We start from the raw sequence: 24,430 nt of genomic DNA, 5'->3' as shown, positions 1-24,430 counted from the left end.
ATGCTTTCAAGGTGGTCAAGCTATAGCATTTTAAGAGGTTTGTCAATATGTACTATTGAATAAGGAATTAATATTAAGAAGGTACACATGTTTTGATAAAGGTAGAAGTTGGTTTAGTCAAGGATATAGTATATGTAACCAACAAAAAAAGATAAAACAATTACAAAGATGTTAGCTCTTTATATAGTTGGAATAAAACACTTCGAATAATAGGAAGATGTTTATATATTGAAGAGATAGATTTTATTTTGGTTGAGGTAGAGGTTATAATTATTATTTTTATTATTTTATATATGGACAACATAGATATTGGTCATATGAGTTTCCGCAACACATGGTAAAAGTATTTAGATGGAGTGAGGCTACTAGCATACAATGTATCCAAAGGATGTGAAGAGTTCATATGATCCATCATTCATTGTTTGAGTCTATTTAGTTGGAAAGGAAGTACTTACAATATAAAAAAAGATGTAAAAATACATCTTTGGAGTTGAAAAATAATGAGAATGAGCCCATTATAATGAGAATCTATTTAGTACTATATTCAAGATACATTTGAAGTTTTAGAAGGTCATAAATAATAATGATATACACAGTCTAGTTTTAGTGGAATTAGTAGAGAAGGTAGAGTTTAAAGGAGTTTCTCATACCTCACAAAGGGTAATGGCTATAGAGAAATTATTAGAATAGGGTCCATAAAAATGTTTATTTAGTTTGTAAATATTGACCTACGGAAATGAGGCATGGTATGACACAATTGATCTTTGTAAATACACCTTTTTAAAAAAAAATTCATAGAAGTGGTTAATGCCACTTAATTTTTTATATTAATATAAGAGAGGAATTGTGACAAAAAGACAGTAAGCTCAATCCTAAAATGATTAATGGGAGAAGAAATATCAAGTATTCCAAAAAATAATAGTCAAAGGGATCATATACCCAATAGAAAAAGGAGGCCATAAAAAGCCTTCATTAACTATTTAACAAATTGCTCCAGGACTGCAAATGTTCCATAATATTTATATCAATACAAAATGAATTCAGAATGCGTGAAGAAACCAATTGCTCGAACCAATATTAGGAGGAGCACCAACTTCATGCAAACTAGGTTCAACTTCCAATTCAAAATTATGCTCTTTAGAAGGACGAATTTGCTGAAGAGGAGGCACGTCTAGAGGCTCATCAAACATTAAAGCCATGAATCCAAAGAGGAAATGACTACCAGTAAATGTTTCTAAAGTCGCTACAAGGAAATTCGGCCAAACATCTTCCAGGAGGCGCTCAAAACCAATAATTATATCATCAAACCTGTTGTAGATAATTCCAACCGTGAGTACATGCAAAAAATCTCCATGACAGCCATTAGTAAGAAGATCATCTATAGGAAAAAACTATCCAATAGGGAATAGACCAACACCAAGATGATAGCATGATAACAAATAATCCATTTCCACATGTAACAACAAATGAGATTGAATATAAACATTTGAAAGAGACCGCGCCATAGAAGGATCCAAAATGAGATCCATGCAATAAGTAAGGAACCGAGAAGCCACTTTAGAAAAAAGAGTAGATGAGTTCTCAACTAAGCATTTCTTACCAATAATCTTCCAAATTGCACTATCAACCTCCAAATTATGTGACTAAAAACTCCTACCAAATTTCTCAGCATCATACTTATGCAGCTCCTGATATTTCTAAAGAATAATCAAAGACTGATTAATAATTGCCAACGTAATCTCTGATATGGAACATTCCAATGATACTATGAGTGCTCCAAAATTGGCAGACAAATAAAATAGATAAAACATCAGTGAATTAATCTGCCACAGGACTGCCAAGTAAATCTGGACATGACTATCTCATCTTGGAAAAATTAAAAACATGCCAAGGAATTAAACAAGTTAATTGGCCTATGCCAAATAAAATCATGATTAAAACAAATGACAATAGATACTTGATAATAATTAAATGTTTGAGATGTGAAGGTACTCCTCTAAACATTCAAACCACAGTCCACACTTAAATACATGACATACCCAAGTACATTCACATCAATCTCAAAAACAGGAACAAAATGATATATCATATATAATACAATAAAAAAATGAGTATCATTAACATCACTCGCAACCATCAATGCACGAGAATGATAACAAAATTTAAGTTATTAAGGATGGAATATTACGACTTACTACTTCTTGAAAGGAAATTTTCTCATCAATTTCATCATTAGCTGAGAAATCTGCAATGAAGTTAGTCCCCCTGTGGCAATGAGAAATCTCATAGAAAGTGAAAAATTGCATTTGTAAAAAATCTTATCCAAAAGGTATTGCGATTGCAAATCATGAAATTGTAAATACACTATTAATTGAACTTGACTAGTAGATTTTACAAAAATAAAAAGTCTTTTAAGTCATCCAAAATAGGACCAAGTATATGCTTTTCCCCCAACATATGTTAATGCTTATCTTTAACTTTTGAAAACTTGATAATCTTTGTACTTGGCGAGCTGGAAGCTTCCATGAAGAATTGTGAAGCAAAATAATTGCTCATATACTTATGTATAAACATACACAATGCATTATCATTATACTATAATATGAAATGATTATTCTATTTTCTATTGTATTAAAATTTACATTTATTAAGTGTTTGGCATTGACGAATAATGCTTTATATTTATAAATTGAATAATGATTACTTCATTTACAAATTGTGAGATTAGAAAAATTAATTGTAAGAATTTTAAGAAAAACTAATGTAGTTTTACGTTAACATATTTGTTTTTATTAGGTAATCACAATACAAGTTTCAGACCCATTACAAATGAACCATCAAGTAAAAAATTAAATCAAGAAAACTACCATGAAGGTGATTTGGAGGAGTCTCACAAGGAGTAAGATTAGCATAACTAGAAGATTTTGAGCAAAATAGTAACCAACAAGAAACAAAGGTCCTGACCCTACACTACATTTTAATATTTAGATTTCTATATGGATCCCAAATCCTTAGATAGTCACCTTAAGCTATGACATGAAGAACTAAGAAAGGGTCCAAAGAGGAACCCAAAAATAGAGAAAGCATGAAATAACCACCTACTATAGCTAGATGAGAAAGAGGAGAAAAAATTGTTATAAGAGACCTCAATCTTTTAGAAGAAGAGAGAGAAGAACCACCATAAAGAGTAGAAGAAACCAAAAGAAAGGGAGTTAGTTGCATCCTTATATATTTAAGGTAGTATACTAGTTGACTCTACTACTAAATCCACCTCTATAGGATAATCTATAACAATTATCTTAGTGTAAATAATAGCTCCAACTATAATTAATATTCAAATGAAGTAGAAACATTAACTCCAAAGGACTCCTAATGTAGCCAGTTAAAACATAATCAATACAATAAATGAAATTATAAAAAAATTGACACAAGTATAGATCAAATTCTCTTAATTATTCTTCCTCTACAAAATGCAACCATTCTGTGATTACAATGAAAGGGCCTATTTAAAAACAAACTAAAAATTTCCTTTTTTGGTAGATTTTAACAAAATCTGAAATTTGTCTTTTATGGGAATTTTCAAATCTATCCCAAAAATCATGAAATATTCCATAATTATTAAAAAAATTCCTACAACACAAATTACCAACTTTCTAACTCTATAAATGTTATGAGTTCAAAATTAACTAAAACGCCAACTTTCTAAAAACCTGAAAAAAAATAGTAAAAGCCAATTTTGAGGCCTTAGATGAAGGAATCAATTCCCCAAAATTTGATTTTTTTGAGGCCCTACAAAGATAAGTTTTTGTCATAAATCCAAATAAATCCTATTGATACACTTCCACGTTAAAATTCAGCCCAATCTGACAACCGAGTCAAAAGTTATGATCCCACGAAGTCCCTGCATCATTCTCCTCTGGTTGAAAAGAACACAACTCCCGCAAGTAGTTGTCCTCAAATTTGTACCACTGAGATCAATCCAAATTATTTAATTCCCACTCTATAATCCATGTTCTCCCTATTGGTTGTAATCCTTCCCACTGTACCAAGTATTTATTATATTCTCCTTGTCGAGTGCAAGCAGTCTACTTATCTAAAACCTGTGCAATCTTCCCCCTTTTCTTACTAGGAATTGTACACTTCCAATCTACTCCCTCCTCACCATCATCATCATGAATGTCACCATGTAAGGTGTATAAATCATATACATTAAATACAGGAGAGATATCAAGATCAACTGGTAAAATGACCTCATAATCATTGTCATTGATCTTCTTGTAAACCCTACAAGGAACAACTTTCTTATACTTTAACTTATGGTATGTGCCTATAGGAAACCTCTCTTTCCATAGATAAACCATTAGTAAGCACCTTCCTTAAACACTTGATGTCGCCAACCAACATCTATTATAGATTTGTACTTCTCATTACTTTCCTGCAACTTTTGTCTCATCTCTTCCTGCAACTATTGAAGGTGCTCTACAAATGCTTTTGCATCATCACTGATTCTTCCTCCAAGGGAAAAATGCACCAAATCTAAAACACCGTTAGGATTCCTACCATGAAAAAATTTAAATGGTGATTTACCTTTAGATCTGTTCATTAAACTATTGTAAGAAAAATTTGCTTAGGGCAATTCCAAATCCCAACGTTTGGCCTTCTCTCCAGCAATGAACCTAAATAGGTTTCCCAAACTCTGGTGACTACCTTTATTTTCCCATTAGTTTGAGGGCTATAGGCACTACTAAAATATAACTTAGTCCTCATATTCTTCCATAAAGTCCTCCAACAATGACTTGAGAACTTTGCATCTCTATTAGAGACAATGGTTTTTGACACCCCATACAATTAAAAAACTTGTGAAAAAAATAATTCTATCACCTATGTTGCATCACTAGTTTTCTTACAAGCAATGAATTGAGCTATTTTACTAAACCTATCAGCAACCATAAAAAAAGAATAATTACCTCGTCATGTGTTTGGAAATCCAAAAAAAATGTTGATGATCAAATCTATCCATGGTTCTAGAGGTACGGGCACTATCATGTATGACCCTGTATTCTAAGTGTCCTTTACCAACTTGATAGATCCTACACCTTTCCACATATTTTATTATATCTCTTTCATCTTTGTCTAGTAGTATTTATCTTTATTAAGGCTACCACTATAAAATTCCTTGATGATATTCTCCCTCATGGAACCAAATGGAATGGAGAACTATTTCCCTCTGAATAGATAGTCATCTTGCATAAAGTATTCAACTTGAATATGAGACATATTTTAAGGTATTCGATTCTTCAAATATTTTGTAATTTGTAGAAGTCATTGTGAGACTCGTATAAATCTTTGATTGCATCAAAACCAACTACCTCATTCTCCATTATTTCCAAAAGTACAATGCATCTACTCAATGCATCTTTGATTGCTAATATGAGAGCTTTAGTTACCTTCTTCTTTAGAAAATTGAAACTTTCTTCATCCTCATCGATCCACATGAATTCCTTTCCTTTGGTACAATCTATTATGGGTGCAATAATAGTAATAAAATTTGGAATGAACTTTTTATAAAATGTGCGAAGACCATGAAAACTTCTTACCTCTATTATGCTCTTAGAACTAGACCATTCTAGAATTACTCTAACCTTCTCTAAATCCATCTTCATACCTTCTGTAGAAACAACAAATCCCATAAATACCAAACTCTCTTGCATAAAACTACACTTCTTCGGTTTTGCATAAAGTTTCTCTTTCCTCAACACATCCAATATGATCCACAAATGCTATAAGTGCTCCATTTTTCTCTTACTGAAAATTGAAAGGTTATCAAAATAAACTACAACCAAATTACCAATGTAAGGTTGAAGCATTGTATTCATCAGTCTCATTAAAGTACTCGGTGCATTTGTCAACCCGAATGACATCACCATCTACTCATATAATCTATCTCTAGTCTTGAAAGCAATCTTCTATTCATCCCCATCTCAAATCCAAATTTGGTGATACTTGCTTCTCAAATCAATTTTAATGAAATATGTTGCCCCTGGAAGAACATCCATTATGTCATCCAAGGAAGGTATAGGGAACCAATATTGGATGTTAATTCAATTGATTTCTCTACTAACGGTGCACATCCTCCATGTACCATCTTTATTTGGTGTTAATAATGTTGGTACAACACATGGACTCATACTTTTTTGCACCACACCTTTCTTTATAAGCTCCATAACCTATTTGTTGAGTTTTGCATGTTGTGTAGGACTCATCCTATATGTTTCCTAATTAGGGAAATATTCTCCCAGAATTAAATAAATATGATGTTGAATATCCTACTTCGAGGGAAAACCATCATGTAACTCATCTAGTATAACATCACTATACTCCACTAGCACCTTTTATACTTAAGAAGGTATTGGTATGCCTTCTCCTTCCTCCTTTTGTACCATTAATGCATAACAAAATCTTGCCACCTTCATCTCTTTAACAAGCTCTCTTTCAAACAACACATTCTTATCTTCCCCTTCATCCTTAAGGGGTAATAAGATGACTTTTGATCGATCCTTCCAAAATATATATGTATTCCTTTCCCCATCATGTATGACTTTTTTGTCATATTGCTAAGACCTCCCCAACAATAGATGACATGAATCCATTGGGATGACATCGCACAAGACCTCGTCTTTATAATTCTTGCTCATAAAAAAATTGATCAGACACCTCTTGTCAATAGTAACTTCATTCCCCTTCTTAAACCATGCAATATGGTAAGGATGAGGATGTTTCTCACATTGTAAATCCAATTTATCTACCATCTTACTGGAAACTATATTCTCAAAACTACCATTGTTAACAATAACTTGACATCACTTTCCCCTGAGGTGCATCTAGTTCAAAAAATATTGGTTCAAAGCCATGAGTCATTAGAGCTTTGAATTTGTGTTTTCTCCTTTTCCGGGATTACCATGGTTTTCCTCATCATGAGGCTTTCCCCTACATCTAGGGAAACTTCTAGTTCTGCTCCTTCATTTTCAGCTTTAGCTAAAATCACCTTGAGTGGTCCTCCTTGATTTCTATCTTGCATGTTAAAATTGTAGCACTCAAATTCTCTATGGACTTCTTCCCCACACCTAAAATAAGTGAAAGGTATTCTTTTACTTTCCCATCCTCTACCACCACCATAACCTCTTCCTCTTTGAAATAATTATCCTCATTGTAGACTAGAGGGCTCTGGATGGGTGTAATCTTGTTTCTCTACTCCTTGGGATGAATCTCACCTACAATAATTTGAACCACCACATGAAATAGATGATGTAACCCTTTTGAGTCGTCTAATCCTCTTAAAATGTTGTCTATTGTGATTTTCTTCTACTTTTAGAGCCAACAAGTAGGCTTCTTCCATACTATTAATCTGATGCATGCTTGATTCATCTTGGATTGAAAACTTCAAACTATTTACATACCTAGCAGTCATTTTTTCATTAGATTCTTGATGCTCAACCTAAATAGACAACTAGTAAAATTCATCTATATAATCTTATACAATAGATAAATTTTGCTTCAAATTTTGAAATCTGTGAAAAAGAGTTTGAGCATAGTCTGTGGGCAAAAAATATTCTCTCAATTTCTTCTCTATTTTTCTCCAGGTTTTGATATTTTCTTTTCTTTTCCTCATTCTTTCATTTTGTAGATAATCCAAACAGATCATTCTATGACCCTTTAACTTGGTGCATGCAAATTTAACTTTTTTGTCCTCTATCATAGACTTCCATTCAAAAAATTTCTACATCTCATTCATCCAGTTGATCAGCTCCTCTAGTTTAAGGCTGCATGCATATTCTAAAACTTCAACTTTAATTCCTTCATTCTTCCCTTCTAATTCCCTAATAGTCCTCTCTTCAAAATTTCCACAATTTACAGGCACTTCTTCAAGTTCTCTAGACCGATCTGTATCTCCTTGATCTGAACCTTCATCAAAGTTATCTGCCCTTTGCCTTTGTCTCTGATTTTCCAACATATTCATGAGGTTTGAAACCTACCTTTGAAGGTTTTGCATGTATTTATGCATTTAATAAATACCTCTCCCTCTTCCTCTCCCAACCATCTTCCTCCTCTGCTACTAGATGATGAAATCAGTTAAAACATAATCAATAGAATAAATGAAATTTTTAAGAATTGACTCTATCCTAGATCAAATTCTCTTTATTATTCTTCATCTGTAAACTCCAACCATTCTAATAATACAACGAAACATGACCTATTTCAATAGGAAACTAAAAATGTCCATTTTAGACAGATTTTTGACAAAATCCAAAATTTGCCTTTTATGGAAATTTTCAAATCTATCCCAAAAAATCATGAAATCTTCTAGAAATCTAAAAAACATTCCTACAACACAAATTTCTGAATTTATAACTCCATAAATAGTATGAGTTCAAAATTAACTAAAAGATCAACTTTCTAAAACCCGAAAAAATAGTAAAAGCCAATTTTGAGGCCTCAGATGAAGGAATCGGGCCTCGAAAATATAATTTTTTAAGGTCCTACTAAACTAGTTTGTGATGGAAATTCAAACAACTTTTCATGATACACCTCCACATCAAATTCTAGCCCAATCAGACATCCGAGTCAACAGTTATGACCTTGCGAAGTCCTTGCATCAACTCCTTTATCTCCTAGAGGAACTAAAATAATTAACGTTGAGAATGGAATTAAACAAAAAAAAAGACATTTTTCAATGCATTTGTTATCTAGGAAGAATACTGTCCCAAACTAGATTGAGATTTGAATGTTATGAAGACACTAACAATAAGCTTCAATAGATTTTTGACTCTCCTCATATCCATGTACGAAGTTTGTGCTATGTCATGTACAACACTAATAATTATGATGTATGTCCTATGGATAGGATGTTTCAGTTGTACACCCCTATATGTATGGGTATAGGTTGCTAGAGGTGTTATACTACAAAAATATGACAAGTGTAATGTCCCAATTGCCAATGAAATCATCGGTTTTTTGATGGACACTAGTGCATCAAATACATGCCTACATGGTGTGCATTCATGTGGATGAAAACTGGATATAAAAATTAAAAATATAGACACATTTTAAAATAAGGGAACTTGTTTCAGAATTTTATAAAGGATAGAGAGCATGATTGTCCTAATTGTAACTAAAATGAATATGTATGTGATGTGAAATTGAATAGAATGTAATTTATGATATTACACCCACAAAGTACTTGATATAATTTTATTTTCAATAAATAAACTCTTGGAAAGTTCAACTTCATAAGAAGAATAGAAAAAATAGGTGGAAATGAATAAGTTGAGTAATCTTGGAATTTACGAGCTAACGAAACATCTTTTGTAATTCTATAGGTGATTTAATACTTCCAAAGATAAATCCAAGAAATGAAAGAGAATTCTATGAAAGTTAAATATCCCTCCATAGTGAATTATAGTTTCCAATTAAATATATATAGCTAAGTAGACTTGACAAAAGATAATTACCTTTATCCTTTACTCTTTTTAATTGAATAGGAAAATTTAAGGTTGACTCATAAATGTAAAAGCACCCCATAATATGGATCATAAATTATTTATCATCTATATGAGTGAGATACTGGTGATTAATAAAATAAATATTAGCAAATTATCTAGGAAGGAATCTAGTGCGATAAATAAATTTTACAAACCCTCTAAAGCCATAATTTGACAAAACATAGCTAATCCCTTAAAATAAAACATACAACAAGGTCTAAAGGTATCCTAGGCCGGGTGAGTGGAGGTCGAATCATCAAATATCCAAAGGGTAGGTCATGGTGGCCTATGTGGTAGATTTGGGCTCTCAAACATCCAACATGGTGGAAGTAATGGAGGCCTTATTTGGGATCATCACTATGAAAGACAAAGGTTACAGATGAATAATTATTGAAGGTGATTAGAAAAATGTAATTATGATGTTGCAAGGGAAAGTAAAGCTGAGATGGTGGGTAAAGGATATTATCACCAAGTGCCAAGACATGATTGCTATGTTTGTATATGCCAAATACCAACACACCTTAAGAGAAGGAAATAAAAGTGCAAATAGATTAGCAAAATTAGGCCCTTTGTTTGAGGGGTTGAAAGTCTAGATGATCCTGCATGAATTACATGATGCTATTTGTACAACGGTTGCTAAAGAATCATACTATTGAGATTTAAATATTTAATTATGACCTTTTCAATCTCTTTCATGGAAATGTTGTATTATAATCATTTATTGAAAAGGATTGGCTTTGTTAAATCTTGTGATAGCTATGCTTTTAGAATTATTGTCCTATGTGGTCTCTAGCCCAAAGATGGTTTCTACTACCCCTCTCTTAGTCCTATTATTGGTTTTTATATGCATACTATGGGTGGGGACCTCATCCAGAGAGGACATGATCGTTAAGAAAAATTTAAACAAAATAAGGCACCCTTGAATAACATGGTAGAAGGGAATTGATGAACTATGTCAAAAGAACGGAGGATTTTGATCCTACCCTGTCAATACAATTTGCTAAATCCTCGGTAGATGGTGAAGTCTAGGTGGGTGGGGTGAAATTCATTGTGTCTTGGAGACCATAGAGGCTACTATAGGTCTAGTGGTGGAAGGTACCACCTTTCCTAAGAAGTTGAAGGGTAATTAAAAAGAATATTCTTAAATGTTCATGAAAAAAAATTGAAAATGTGCCCCTTTACCAGAGTGAATTTAATAGGGATGCCCTTCTTGGTATTTGGAAAGAGGTAGTGTTTCTCCTTATGAAATTTATCACCCTAGATGGTAGGTTTAAACACTTACACTCTCAGATTTTCCCCATGCTCAATCACTTTAGGTATGGGCTAGAGATGAATTTCCCATATTGTATTTTCTCATTTGTTTTTTAATCTACTGTTGTGGCTAAAATCAAAGATATCCTTCCCATACGCTAAGGGCTTATCCTTTGGCTTTACAGTTTCCTTCTATACTTAACCCCTTCTAGTGGCCTAGATTTTAATCCCTCTAGCCCTTCTTTGTGTATCAATTTTTTTGATATCTTGATCTACAAAGAGCCTAGATTGAATCCTAAACCTAAGAGGACCCTTACCTCAGTCAACCCTAGTAGAATGGCTAAAGATAAAAATCCCTTGGCCCCTCCTATAGTTATTTTTATCAAAGAGTTGAATGTTTAGGACAATATGTTTGAGGATTTTACCTCGTCTTCATCAAGCAAGTGTGATTGGACCTTGTATAACCATATCAAGAAAGAGATTACCTATTCAACCCCTTCTTGTAGTTCTCCCCCCCTCGCTAGTGAAGTCACCTAAAAATTGGGACTACCCTAACTATGTGCAGAAAGTTAATGAACTTTGTGATGGTTATAATAAGAATAAGGCTATCATTTGTTTTCTTTTGGGTCAGCTTAATGTAGCAAGGAATATAATTTATAGATTAGAAGCCCTTGCAGAAGCCAATTTGAGGGCTTCATCTAGGCTATGAAAGATAAAAGACTAGATTGTCTATGAAGTGACTAACAATTTGCTGAGAAGTTAGACAAATGTAAAAATATTAAGGAATAATTGAGGGCTCAGCGCACTTAATGAGACGATTCACCAAGAAGACAACAAGGAAAAAAATATGAAGGTTATGGACAATATTTATAGTAGCTAGGTGTCCCTCAAAAGAAAAGTAGAGGATGTGATTGTACAGAGTAATTAAAATGATTAATAGGAATCTTGAAACCCTTCAAGAGTTATACAAGAGAATATTAAGAAGAAGAAGGTTTGGAAGAATATGAGTTTTGAATCTTCCGCCACTATAGGCTTGGAGGCATCAATTTCCAAGATTATTATGACTAGAGTCACTTGGTCTCTTGTTTGGAAAAGAATCCAACAAATGTCTTTCCTCTTTTGAGAAGATAAAGGCTTTGAGTAAGAACAAAAAGTTTGAGAAGAACCCCACCAAGTTGGCCATTGGTTTGTTCCTTCAGTGGAGTGGGTATATGTTTTTTTGTTTGCTTATTTTTAGTTTCATTGATCTTTTGTTTTGTTCATTTTTGTTCGTTGACTCTGGGGTGGAGAGTTCTCACTCCTCATGAGTCCCACATGTGGCTTTTCTATCTCTTTTTATAGTGGTTATGTAATGGTTTGGACCTCTCCTAGTTCTAACTAATTAAAACATACAACATGGTCACTAAGGGTAAACTATATCTAATGGACCTAAATAGTTTAATCTCTTTAGTGTAAAAATTAGTAATGGTAATACAAGGCAATGTAAATTAAAAATATATCACTTTTTTGAACATATTTGATCTAAAATCCATGATCATAGATATAGCCATAGGGATCTGCTACTATAATTTATCATAAGATTTTAAAAACTTACTTTTAAAAAGAGAATTAAATTAATTCTAAATAATATTAAATAGATAATATTATCAAGAAAATATTAGTGTATGTTTAGTTCGTTGATTCAAAAGTAAGATACACATGATCTAGAGGTCTAAAAATTCAAAAATATTCTTCCAAATAACATTCAAGAGAGTAATATAGCACTTGTTGATGATATTGTTAAAACTATCAATATTTAGAAATGTTTTGACTAACATCAATATTAGAGAATTCAATTGATGTTGTACCATATGCTTAAAGATAACCAAGTAACGTGTATGCACCTCTTCAACCAATATTTAGATAAAAGATGTTACAGAAAAAATAAGTGTATAGGACTCAAATTACAAACAAGAATTATAAATTTTGAAAGTAATTCATAACTGATCTAAAGAAAAAGTGTTTCCAAGAAAGGCTAGCATAGAGAAAAAATATAAATAATTGATCACATAAACTTAAAATAAAGACAAAAACACTCTGTTAAGGTAAAAGACAAAAGAATCAAATGAGACATTTCCAATTATTAATTAGCTCAATCTCTTCAAACATATGTGATCCCAAATCAAAGACCATAGAGCTAAATATAATGAAGTTCCAATTTAGTTTGTCATAAGAATTCACTTTTTTTTTTCTTTTTAAAGAGATGATTAGATTTATTTCAAAAGTTTCTAAATATATAAGAAATTATAAAGGAAATAATAGTGTATAAACAATATTTGTTTTAGGTTGACTATCAAGAGTGATAAACATACAATAAAAATATCTTTATATTGGATAGTATTCTTGAAATTAACATTAAGTGGAGTGATTTACTACAATGAAAATATGTATATACTGGATAATATTCTTGAAAGTAGCATTCAATGGAATGATATACCACTTTCTAGTGATGACTTTAAGAGTATAGTTTTTGAAAATGAGTTCTATAGTTCTCTAGTTGATAAGTCACCCTAAAAATTTGTGTGAATTAATTTTAGGCAGATTAAGTGAAACTCTTACGATGAAAAATTAAAATAAAAAATTCTATGTATTATACTATATATATATATATATATATATATAGAATAAATTTACTCATAAAATCCAAGTGAATTCGTGTAAATCATACATTCAAACAAGCATTTATTATATATTTGAATTTTCGTATTTTCTTTAAAATCATAACAAAGATATATACCTCTTCATAACAATAGACAAAATATAAATTATAATTTTATTGACATGAAAATCATCCCAAAGAAATTATAATAAAGTTAAAATACCCCATAAAGGTTTATATAAACTAGATAACATAAAGCATGGTAGGATTTTGAGTTTGACTTTATTGGGTAGTATAAAATTCTAAATCCAATGAGTGAAAATGAATAAGGGAAAAATATGAATCATGGTTTCTAACAAAATAATAGTGCAAAACTATTTTAAAAATATAAATTGAAAGAGTTCTTAATGATGTTTTAGATTGTCATTTAACTCAATGTTAAAGTGTTTCACATAAATAAGTATTATATTATCATGCTGGTTATAAAAAAATCTCTCAATTGACTTTAAAGCATATTGATACAAGATATCATTATATTTTGGAATTGATGAACAATGTTGACATATATCTTTGGTTTTGCAGGTCAGAAGAACAATTAGCGGATATTTTCACAAGAATGTTTTTGTGCATCGTTGGAAAGAAATTGGTATTGCAGATATAAACGACATTGAAGATTAAGGGAGATTGTTGGCATATGTGGACTTCCACCTATGCACATTTTATCTCCCTTGCTACATTTAGTTCTTCTACTCCAAACATCACATTTATTTCTTTTTTTACACTCTTCGATGAACCTAGAATTGTCCATTTTTTGGCCCGTTTTCTGGAAGCTTCTCCTGCAGCCTTGGATAAAACTTTGTTTTGAATGGGAATGCAATGAAAATACTCTCTTTTTTGAACAAGACATCAATACTCTGTTCTTATGTTCTTATGAATGTATAATGAAAAAGAGAGCACTGACAGCTTTGCTTTGGCAAAGGGCATTAATATAAACCGTCACTTCTTTTTATGTTTTGTTATTTCTTACTGTTTGCGGCAATTTAGCTTTCTTTCTACCCTTCAAAGAATGTTTCTAACCCACAGAGTTTGATTGATGAGTCAAATAATGACAAATTTTCCCAAGTAAACAGTTACTTTCCCGTACGAAGAATTTGTTAAATCCAATTCTTTTAATTTTTAGAACAAATTGATGCTTCCCAAAAAGGTTGTCTTGTTTTTATATATCAATCAATAATTCTCTCAGAGAACTTTTTAATAATGTGAAAAAAATTGCGAAATAAATTTCATTATTTTTAAATTAAGATTTGCCATGGAAATGAGTGTACTCGAACATTTAAGTTTAACTAGCAAAATTTAGGTACATTCCCATTTCCATTATCTTTGGAAAAGAAATGGCAAGAAAAATATTAAAACCAATGGCTTTTTCCATCAGCTGAGATCCAACTTGTTAATTGCTAACTATTCTGAAGACTACATTATTTTTCAGGGATTTAAGAAAGAGGTTACTGCATTAGAGATAGCTTCACAGCTCTGTTATATCATTGGCCATTGTTAACTAGACAACGTGAAGGAATCGAATTTCCACCCTGTACGTTTTGGGCATTACAAGCGACTTGGGCCCCTGAGCCAGTTACCAAATCTATATTCTCCATTGTTATGCCCGTGCAAGATCCGCTTTGGCTGCACGACAATGTGATTCCATCTTCAGTTGCTGATGTGCCCCTGATATTACTGTATTCTACATTACTGATTTTCACAGCAGAACCCTACATCAAATGAAAAGGTGAACTCCGAATCAGATCTCAGTTGTATTGAAAGCAAAAACTGAGTTTAATTAAGGATTTAGATCAAATGTCTACCTGAGACTTGCAACCAGACCCAGTGTCACCTGTGTCACAGTAGAATTGGTTAATTATTATTGGGTTGCTTACGTCTTCCATCTGAACATTTTCATATGTTATATCACTTGCCACGCCAGAACCCCCCTGTTATATCATTGACAGTTTGTCAATGAACATTTAAAATAGTGTAATCTTTTGAAAATCCCATGAAAATAAAAATAAATACAATGATTCTTGTAGTTCTCATTTATTGCAATTCTATATTTCATCTATCCTCAGCATACAAAAGTATTTTTTTTTTTTGTTATTTTTAAAACAGCAATGATTTAATTTGAGATTATTGAAATAATTATTATACAGGCCATGTCTTGATTCTTAATCCATTCGTTGTTGATGTCAACTTGGCGCCGTTCACGTGAATGGAATGGACATCTGCTTTCGTGTTTCCTCTTCCAAGACTTCCAATGCTGCAAAATCATACAAATAATATAAAGAATTTCTCATGCCTAACATATTTAGACAGACATAAATTATTATTAGCTGTTAAGGGATTTGTGTTTATTTAGAGCGTTAATCACCTTATTCCATGACCTGGACCGCATGTGATATCATTGATGTTAATATTTGAAGACCCATCACCTATCCCCACACAGTCATCTCCTGCAGTCATCAAACTTCCATGTACTCATATGTCTCTATTCACATATAATCTCTGCTATTTAATATTATATTTAAGAATAAAAGAAAACATCTCAGATCATAATTAATCTATGATATGAATTTGTTTAATTATAATACTGACATACATTTTCTTTTATCAGTTTTTTTAACTTGTAATCAAATAACATCATTGATGTATCATAGAGTGTAATTTAATAATCAAACAATGTTACTGATGAATCATGAAATATAATCCAAAATATTTATGATCCAAAATATTTATCAGTAAGACAATTCACCCTTGGAAATTCAAACTGTTTTATTTAAAACAAAATCTTAAAATGAAAATATTTGCCACATTCCTCATTCCTTTACCTGTTCCAATAGTGGAATCTTTTATGACTATGTTTGTGGATTCGAACGTATCAATTCCATCAGTGTTTGGGCTGCTTTCTGGTGCCTGAATTGTAATACCCACGATCTGGACACTGTCACAATTTGTCAATGTGACATGAAATTGAGGACTGTTTGTCACCTTCAGTCCACTCAGTGCACTCCCTTTCACGTCATTGAATTGAATGGCCTGTGGAAAAAAGAAAGTCATATGATATGCATCTATATTTTTAGCGCATGTAAGTAGTTTTTTCCCATGGTTTACGGACCTATTTTTATCCATGCTTTATGGATGATGCTGCTTTCTGTTTTATTCCCGTGTATTGAAAAACTGCTGTTTCTTGTTTTATTGTCAGCTAACTGTTTTTACTATTTTTTATTTTTTTTTAATCTTCTTCTTTCATCTGCGAGTTCTGTTTTTTTTTTCCAGCTAGATCCTTAATGTGCAGGTTTAGCTAAAATTTTAGGTATATTCTGTATCAAAAACTAGAAACACAGAGAGAAGTTCAGCAGTGTAAATGGTTACTAACCGTTGGTCTACTTTTCTGTTTACCCCACCAATTACTTCCTTTTCCGTCAATAGTGCCCTTCCCTGTCAATGTAAATTTTTGAAGATGCTCGAACAACAACCACACATATGTGCTCTTCCAGCTGCTCGGATTTTCTGGGGCAACAATAGTTCCATCGACCTAAAAAAATAAAAAATAAAAAATTTGTATTGAGTTACTACCAGAATCTCGAATCAGTGCACAAATTTACAGAATGAGGATCAAACATAGAATTAATCGAGAATATGGTAAACTTTGAAGAAGGATTACTATTCTTACTACAAATACAAATAGCATAGAACTATACAATTTTTCGACAAAATGAGATGGATTAAATCCATTGTTTTTGAATCCTTTAGGGTTATGTTCAAATTTTAGACCTGCAATGTGAAACCAGGCTGACACGGTCCCTGGAAATTTAGATTGTTAACCAGAAAAGCCTTGCCACCTGGCACATTCAAAGTTGCAGACGACGCTTTGCAAGCATCATTCCATGCACGAGTAAATGCCTGAAAACCATTAGAATTTTAATAAGACACAAGATTTTGGAGTCCTTAATAATAAGATCTAGTAAATTTTCTGTTACTCAAGATATAAACTATTAGAGTGGCAGGAAATAAGATCTTAATGTTAGGAACAAGAGGATAAATGATAAGAGGACCTCAGTATCGTCGTGCTCTCCATCACCCACTGCACCATAATTTTGTACGTCAAAACTTCTTCCATTATTACCCTGAGTAGCAGCCAGAGATATTGTAGAAGCCCTAAGATATCTGTTAGTTGATCTGATTAACTGGGCTTCAACTGCCATGATGATCAAATATAAGACCACGAAGACCAAATTTTTCACATGAAGATTTTGACCTGGTCGAGCCATTGATCTCATTAGAATTAGAGCCTCACTTAGATTCAGTCAAATATGAATTAGAGAAAGAGACCTAAGGTATGAGTGAAGGAGATGAGTGAGCGTTAAATAATGCCTGTTTATACTATATTAGGAAGTATTCTGATTACTACTAAGTTGCTACTTGCAAGGAAAGGAATGTTTAAATCTTGGTTTGATTGACAAGTAATTTAATCTGCATCACAAGTCGTGAATCTTTGTTAGATCTACCCTGTCTGATAACAGCACTCTTTCAGGACATGAATGGCTTTGGAATGCACTGTGTGGTAATTCATTGTCCTAGATTCTCTAAATGCAAACCACGTATCAATAAAACGGACTATTTCAAGATATAACAGCTTACCTATCAAATAACGGACTACCACAGAAATCGAAATGCAAGCCCAATCGAACAATACCAGATCATTTGATTTTTCCTATTTCAGCTTCCCTATCAAATGACGGACTACCACAGAAATCGAAATGCAAAAGTCGAACAATACCAGATCATTTGATTTTTCCTATTTCTCCGTTCAACATTCTATACTTAAAACAGATATTCAGAACATAAAAGAATATTGAAACAAGTGTCATATAGCAGTGAGTAATCTTGTAATAAAAATATTTGTGGTGATTTTTAATGTTATTTTAAAATTATATTATCTTAATTATATTTATGTTATATAAATTATAACTTTTAATTACTTTTATGAATAGTATGTGAGTATCTATACTAGATTAAAATTTTAATATTCATATCTAAAAAATATAGAGGGACATGTCATATGACTAGAGCTCAAAAGTAGTTATAGAGTCATATGGGCAAAGCCTTAAAAGAAAAGAAACAACTAAACAAAATTACAAGCATAAAAGTGAAGCCCGAAAACAATAAATTGACCTAGGGAAAGCAAGCTAGGGGGAGGCCAAAGTGTACATGAATGAGACGAGACCACCGAAAGTTATGATGATTAAAAGATGATCCATTTGAAAGCCAGAGCTAGCCCACCAAAGCCAAGGCTTGACGAGCTCCTAGGCACAACATATACTTTGGGCAATGAAAGTGCCTTCTATTTGAATAGGTTTTAGCATAACAAGAAGGGTCTAAAAGCCAATCCCTTCTAGGACAACCTATGAAGCTAGAACAAATGGAATGTCTTAGAAGAATCTTCTAGGCCTCATTCTTAGAAATGGCTCAGACAATCCATTTAGCACAAAGGACTAAACCTTGTCTCCACGTAGAGAAGAGATGAAGCCCGCTAGAATCATGTGGGAGCAAAATAAAAACCCAGCCAAATGGTGAAACCACTTGTAGTCCTTATAAGAGGCCTGAAAAGATCATGAAGAATCTTTTCAAGTTTCATATATGAGGCATTGGAAGGACCACAATAGGATGAATGATACACATGGGTTGCCACCAATGTTTTGGAACAAACCTAGAATTTACCAACAAGGGATAGAGGCTCATTAATCGAATGGGAGAGAATCTTATCAATTTTGACAAGAACAAAATTTCAAAGATCAACCAAAGATGCTTGGAAAGAAAAGGGAATGCGCAAAAAGTGAAAAATTTCCCATGTCCAATCCACTTCTACCCATACCCATGAAGCTGAGATTGCATGGGAAGGAACAACTAGTGATAACACTATATTTTATGCCACTAAGTGGTAGAAATAGAATCTAGATAGAAAGTATTGATCCACTAAAGAACCTCTTTAACATTTTTCTCATCCATTGTTTTTGAATCCTTTAGGGTTATGTTCAAATTTTAGACCTGAAATGTGAAGCCAGGCTGACACGGTCTGTGGAAATTTAAATTGTTAACCAGAAAAGTCTTGTCACCCGACACATACAAAGTTGTTGATGACACTTTACAAGCATCATTCCATGCATTAGTAAATGCCTGAAAAGCATCAGAATATTAATAAGATACAATATTTTGGAGTCCTTTTTAATAAGATGTAAACTTTTTGTTACTCAATATAGAAATGGTAAAAGTGGCAGTAAATAATATCTAATGTTAGTAACAAAAGAATAAATGATAAGCGTACCTCATTATTGTCGTGCACTCCATTACCCACCGCACCATAATTTTGGACGTTAAAGCTTCTTCCATTAATAGCCTGAGTAGCATCCAAAGATATTGTAGAAGCCCAATGATATATGTTACTTTCTGTGATTAATTGGGCTTCAACGGCCATGATGATTAAATGTAAGGCCAACAAGACCAAATTCTTCACATAAATATTTTGACCTAGTGGAGCCATCAATCTCATTAGAATTATAGCCAGTTTCTACTATATTAGAAATTATTCTGATTACTATTAAGTTGCGACTTGCAGCGAAAGGGATATTTAGTACTTGTTTTGTTGACACATAATTTAATTTGCTTCACAATTAGTTCCTCTTTGTAGGAGATCGAATAATATATGTTGTAGGCAAAATGTAGTTGTAACTAATTGATAACCGACTAAGTTGTAATTAACTAATTGATAGCCGACTAAGTGGCCATGATAATGGTAATAGATGTTGGCAATTAAGATAAATATAATTTGATTAGTGGAAATAATCAAAATAAGATCCAACTTTAGTCTTAAAGGAGAGTTAGATACTTTGTTTGATTAGTTCTAGTTTTTATGTTTGATATGATTTATGTGAATGTGTAATGATTACATAAAATGATTAAGAATTAAATAAAATGATTAAGAATTAAGAAGATTCCAATATGCAATCTCTTTTATAATGGTCATACCTATCACAATGGAAACATTGAATAGTTTTTATTTCTCTATAACAATTCTTATCTATTGAATTTTTTTCTACCACCCATGGCTTCTAGTCCTCAAATTTCAGACCTAATACAATTGCCCATTGCAACCTTCAACAATTCCCCTCTTTAAATCCCTTTTGGTCAAGGCTCCCCTATTTTTACTATCACTTTGGATATTTCAAACTCTGACTCAGCATCTTAGCAAAACACCCACCCCTTGGAAGATTGCATGTTAGTAAATTCTGCACTCAAGAGTATGTTGGCAGACCCACTCAAAAAAAGTTTCTCAAGTCCTTTAGTTCCTCTAGAAAAATGCCTCGGGTGCTCCTCCTCTATTCTAGAGGTATTTTTGGGCGAGGAGATTTTAGACTGCATTTATTATTACAAAAAAATATTCTAATCAGAAGATTCAATCAATTTTCATTGTCTCTCATATTACTCCACCCCTAGATATTTGTACATTCAAATCCTGTGATGTTAGGGAAGATGGATATTTATTCTCATGCTTGTTGGTTCATTGTTATTTAATTTGATAATACTAATTATAGAAATGTTGTCCTTCCTATGGTCATCTACAAATGGGACTCTCATGCTTTATCTCTCTACCCTTGGACCCCATCATTTAATTCCCCTAATTGATCCTATTGAGGTTTCACCCACTTGGGTTCATCTCTTTCACCTCTAGTTGCACTTTTGGTGCACAGCCACCCACGAATACAAAGGCAAAAAATTGGGCATATTTATCAAAGTTGACCCTAATACTAGTCTCTTCCTATTGAACACACTATTTAGAGAGGAGGGGGGTGAATTAGTGTGGCCATGAAAACACTAAGTTTAATCCTTTAATCTTGAAAAACATAATAAGTAGGAATGCAACATGAAACCATAAAACATAATGCATAAGGGAACACTAGATTTATGTTGAAACCCCTAAACAAGGAAAAACCTTGGTAAGAGTTAACTCACAATATATACGATATCATTAAAATTTATTTTAAACACTACTATGGAAGCACACTACCACCTAGAAGACTTGCAATCTAGGTCTACTATCTAAGGGCGAGATACAAAGGACTTGTAGGATTGCTCCAAAGTAAGATACAAATGAATTCTAGGCTAAAGCTCATTACTCAAGGGAAAGATACATGAACATCCATAAAATTTGAGTCAGCAAAACAAAGTCATTGTCCAATTGTGAAGTTGTCTTTGAATCTTGTTAGAAGAAACAAACTCTAACAACAATCACTTCCACATTAACTATCTTTGCATCACAAACTTCTATAATGATAATGACATGAAATAATTTATATATCATCTTCCCCACATAATTACCATTAAAGGCACACCATCACACTAATTTGATCTTCTATATATAACATCTTCATCTTTGTAAACATAAACTAGGTCAACCTAAATAAGGAAGAAGCACGAGTCCAATCACGTTGGCCACAAAATATAATTATGGTAATTGTGATTTGATTCTAGACTTAGAGAGGATGTCAGTACATATTATTACATATCTATAAAGTCAATCATCACATATATTTCCAACACTTCTCCCATACCTCCTTAACAAGAACCTTGTTGGTTGTAGACCTCTCCGAACCCCTTTCTATTGATATTTTTTTTAAGTTGATAAGCTCCAATGGAGACACTACTTGGTGTATTAAACAATTTCATTCAAATATTATCAAAAATTTTATATGGAGTACCTAGCCTTTGCTTGTCATCATTGGTCTCGACTCCATTCCTCTCCTACTTAGTGGAAGGATGTTGATTTGTGTCATCTTTCTAGTTTTCTTGTTCTCTTAGACTCAGACTCCTCTACACCATAAAAACAACAATAAAAAAATTTGTCCTATCAAAGAATCAATTAAGCATCACCGATCATCAAATGAGGAAAATAAGCCAAAGGAAACAGTGAATTTGAAAGAAATTATTATAATCTTAATTTCTCTTTTTTAAGGGCACAAATCAGTTTTGTCCTATATGATATTGTAAACGTACTAGAGGATACTCTTGTATAGGAAAATTGAATTTTGGCACTTGTACAATTGGACGAAATCTTGTTTTTCTCCCATCTTTTCCATAAGGGAATTCAATGGCATTTGCAAGGGATTCTAAATTTTTTAATTTTGTAACTGGGTGAGTAAAGTAGCAAGTCTGAATTGGAGCAATAGAAGGTCTTTTTGTCTCAGGAACTAATTTTTTTCATGAATGTATCATCTCTTTTGAATAAATGAATAATATTTACTTCAAATTGTGGCTTCTCATTTTATATGAATTATTTCTGTTAAGGATAGGAACATTTGTCTTTGCAATTTATTTTGTAGAAGTGAATTATGTTTATAGGTTCTCTCCAAGGAAGGGATTAAATGTTGTCAATGTATTTTAATGAATTGAGAGGTGTAATAGCGATCAATACGAAGAATTTAGAGTGATTTATTAAATTTAATTAGTTTCAATCATTAATGTGTGGGGCCTAGGTAGCTAAGAAGTTAAAGGTTAATGAAGATATTCAATGTTCTCACAATTATGACTATGTTACTTGGATTAGACATTGATCTTTGCGATTTTAAGTGAATTTTAGCTACCATGTCAAATATTATTGATCTTTTTATTTTCTATTTGTAGGAGTAGGTGTAGGTTAGATCTTTCTCTCAATTTTACCCAATAGTCATATATAACAATGGATCCTGCCAATTGAGGGTTAAATTTAGGATAATGTAGTTGATACTCATTGAGAGATATAGACGTATAAATCTAACCAATTTCCTAAGTGAATATTTAATATTCATTTTAACCCCATTCTATTTAATTAAATTCTTCATATTCATCTATTCGATTAAATGAATTACTCAATTTATTTAATTAAATTCACCTAAGCCTTTTCTAGGCTTTTTTTTAAATAAATCACTTTATTTAATTTAATTCCCCTTTCTCTCTTTTTAATTAAATTCATCTTTGTAAATAAATAAATCTAATTTATTTATTTAAATTCCCCCACTTATATTTATGCAAGTTGCAGCTATTTGGTTGAAATAAAGTAATTTTATTTTAATTAAAATACTTTTTCCTCCACTTGCATTTTCCTACATCTCCCACTTGCCTTCTGAACCCCTTCTAGATTCTTCTAATCACTTTCAATTTACCCTAATCCATCTCCTAAATATTGTCACAATCCTAAGCAAAGAGAAGTCACTTCTCAAAGCCTTCAAAGTCTATGAAAACCATTAAAGGTTTTATGTCCTCAACAAGTTAACCCTCAAAGTCTTCCAAACCATTTAAGGCTCTTACATAACCATTAATAGTTAACTCAACCTTCTTGCATGATTAAATATTTTCTCTCTAACTCAACCCTCATCTAACCCAAGGGTCTCATCAAGCATTCATGGCTTTGACGTTGGCTATCCCTTTAACCCTTGCACAAGAGTTTACCCCTTGGGTAAAAGATTTATCCATCGGATAACCCTAGCCTAACCTTAACCCTTACCTCCTAAGGTAGCCATTATGTCTTCTCAAGCATTTAATTCTTCTTTCATCTCCTCTCAAGCAAACTCTTATTGGAAATTGTCACCATTTCTTTGGTGAGAATTGTGAACATGGATTGATTAAATTTCAATCCTAGCCCTAGTTAAGATTATCCAATCTTGACCATCCATTGCCCTTTTCCTATAAATAGAGATCTCATTCTCTCATTTGGATATAGAATTTTCATGCATCAAAATTATAGTCATTTTGCTAATAAGGATCCAAGTCTTTGTGCATCAAACATATAGTATAATTACTAAGCAATTTATCCTCTCTTTGTTAAATCATCATAATAGCATTTAGAAGCATTCTAATATCATAGAATATCTATGTTATACTAGTATATCAGTGCTAGGATAATTAGATAATCTTATCATCA

General features: G+C 32.4%; 1 protein-coding gene across 1 annotated transcript; it reads right to left on the bottom strand.

Moving 5' to 3' along the window:
* Window positions 1-14,966: 14,966 nt before the first annotated feature.
* LOC131863420 (polygalacturonase-like) lies at window positions 14,967-17,756 on the bottom strand. The gene is made up of 8 exons (XM_059215124.1): window positions 17,532-17,756; window positions 17,251-17,379; window positions 16,853-17,011; window positions 16,305-16,512; window positions 15,848-15,929; window positions 15,628-15,736; window positions 15,288-15,413; window positions 14,967-15,194 (listed from the first exon to the last, which is right to left on the bottom strand). Exons 1-8 carry the CDS (start codon window positions 17,754-17,756, stop codon window positions 14,967-14,969), a joined length of 1,266 nt encoding a protein of 421 aa, XP_059071107.1.
* Window positions 17,757-24,430: the final 6,674 nt, after the last annotated feature.

Source organism: Cryptomeria japonica, unplaced genomic scaffold (genome assembly GCF_030272615.1).
Source record: "Cryptomeria japonica unplaced genomic scaffold, Sugi_1.0 HiC_scaffold_62, whole genome shotgun sequence".
NCBI classification, from domain to species: domain Eukaryota; kingdom Viridiplantae; phylum Streptophyta; class Pinopsida; order Cupressales; family Cupressaceae; genus Cryptomeria; species Cryptomeria japonica.
This window is presented reverse-complemented; position numbering and strand designations above follow the sequence as displayed.

What these genes read in the sequence shown, in the direction of transcription:
- LOC131863420 (XM_059215124.1), bottom strand. Translation starts at nt 17,756, where the DNA reads ATGAGATCAATGGCTCGACCAGGTCAAAATCTTCATGTGAAAAATTTG. An exon ending in AGATTCCACTATTGGAACAG is followed by an intron (nt 15,930 to 16,304) that starts GTAAAGGAATGA and finishes TGATGACTGCAG; the next exon opens with GAGATGACTGTGTGGGGATA. An exon ending in GGTCTGGTTGCAAGTCTCAG is followed by an intron (nt 15,195 to 15,287) that starts GTAGACATTTGA and finishes CATTTGATGTAG; the next exon opens with GGTTCTGCTGTGAAAATCAG.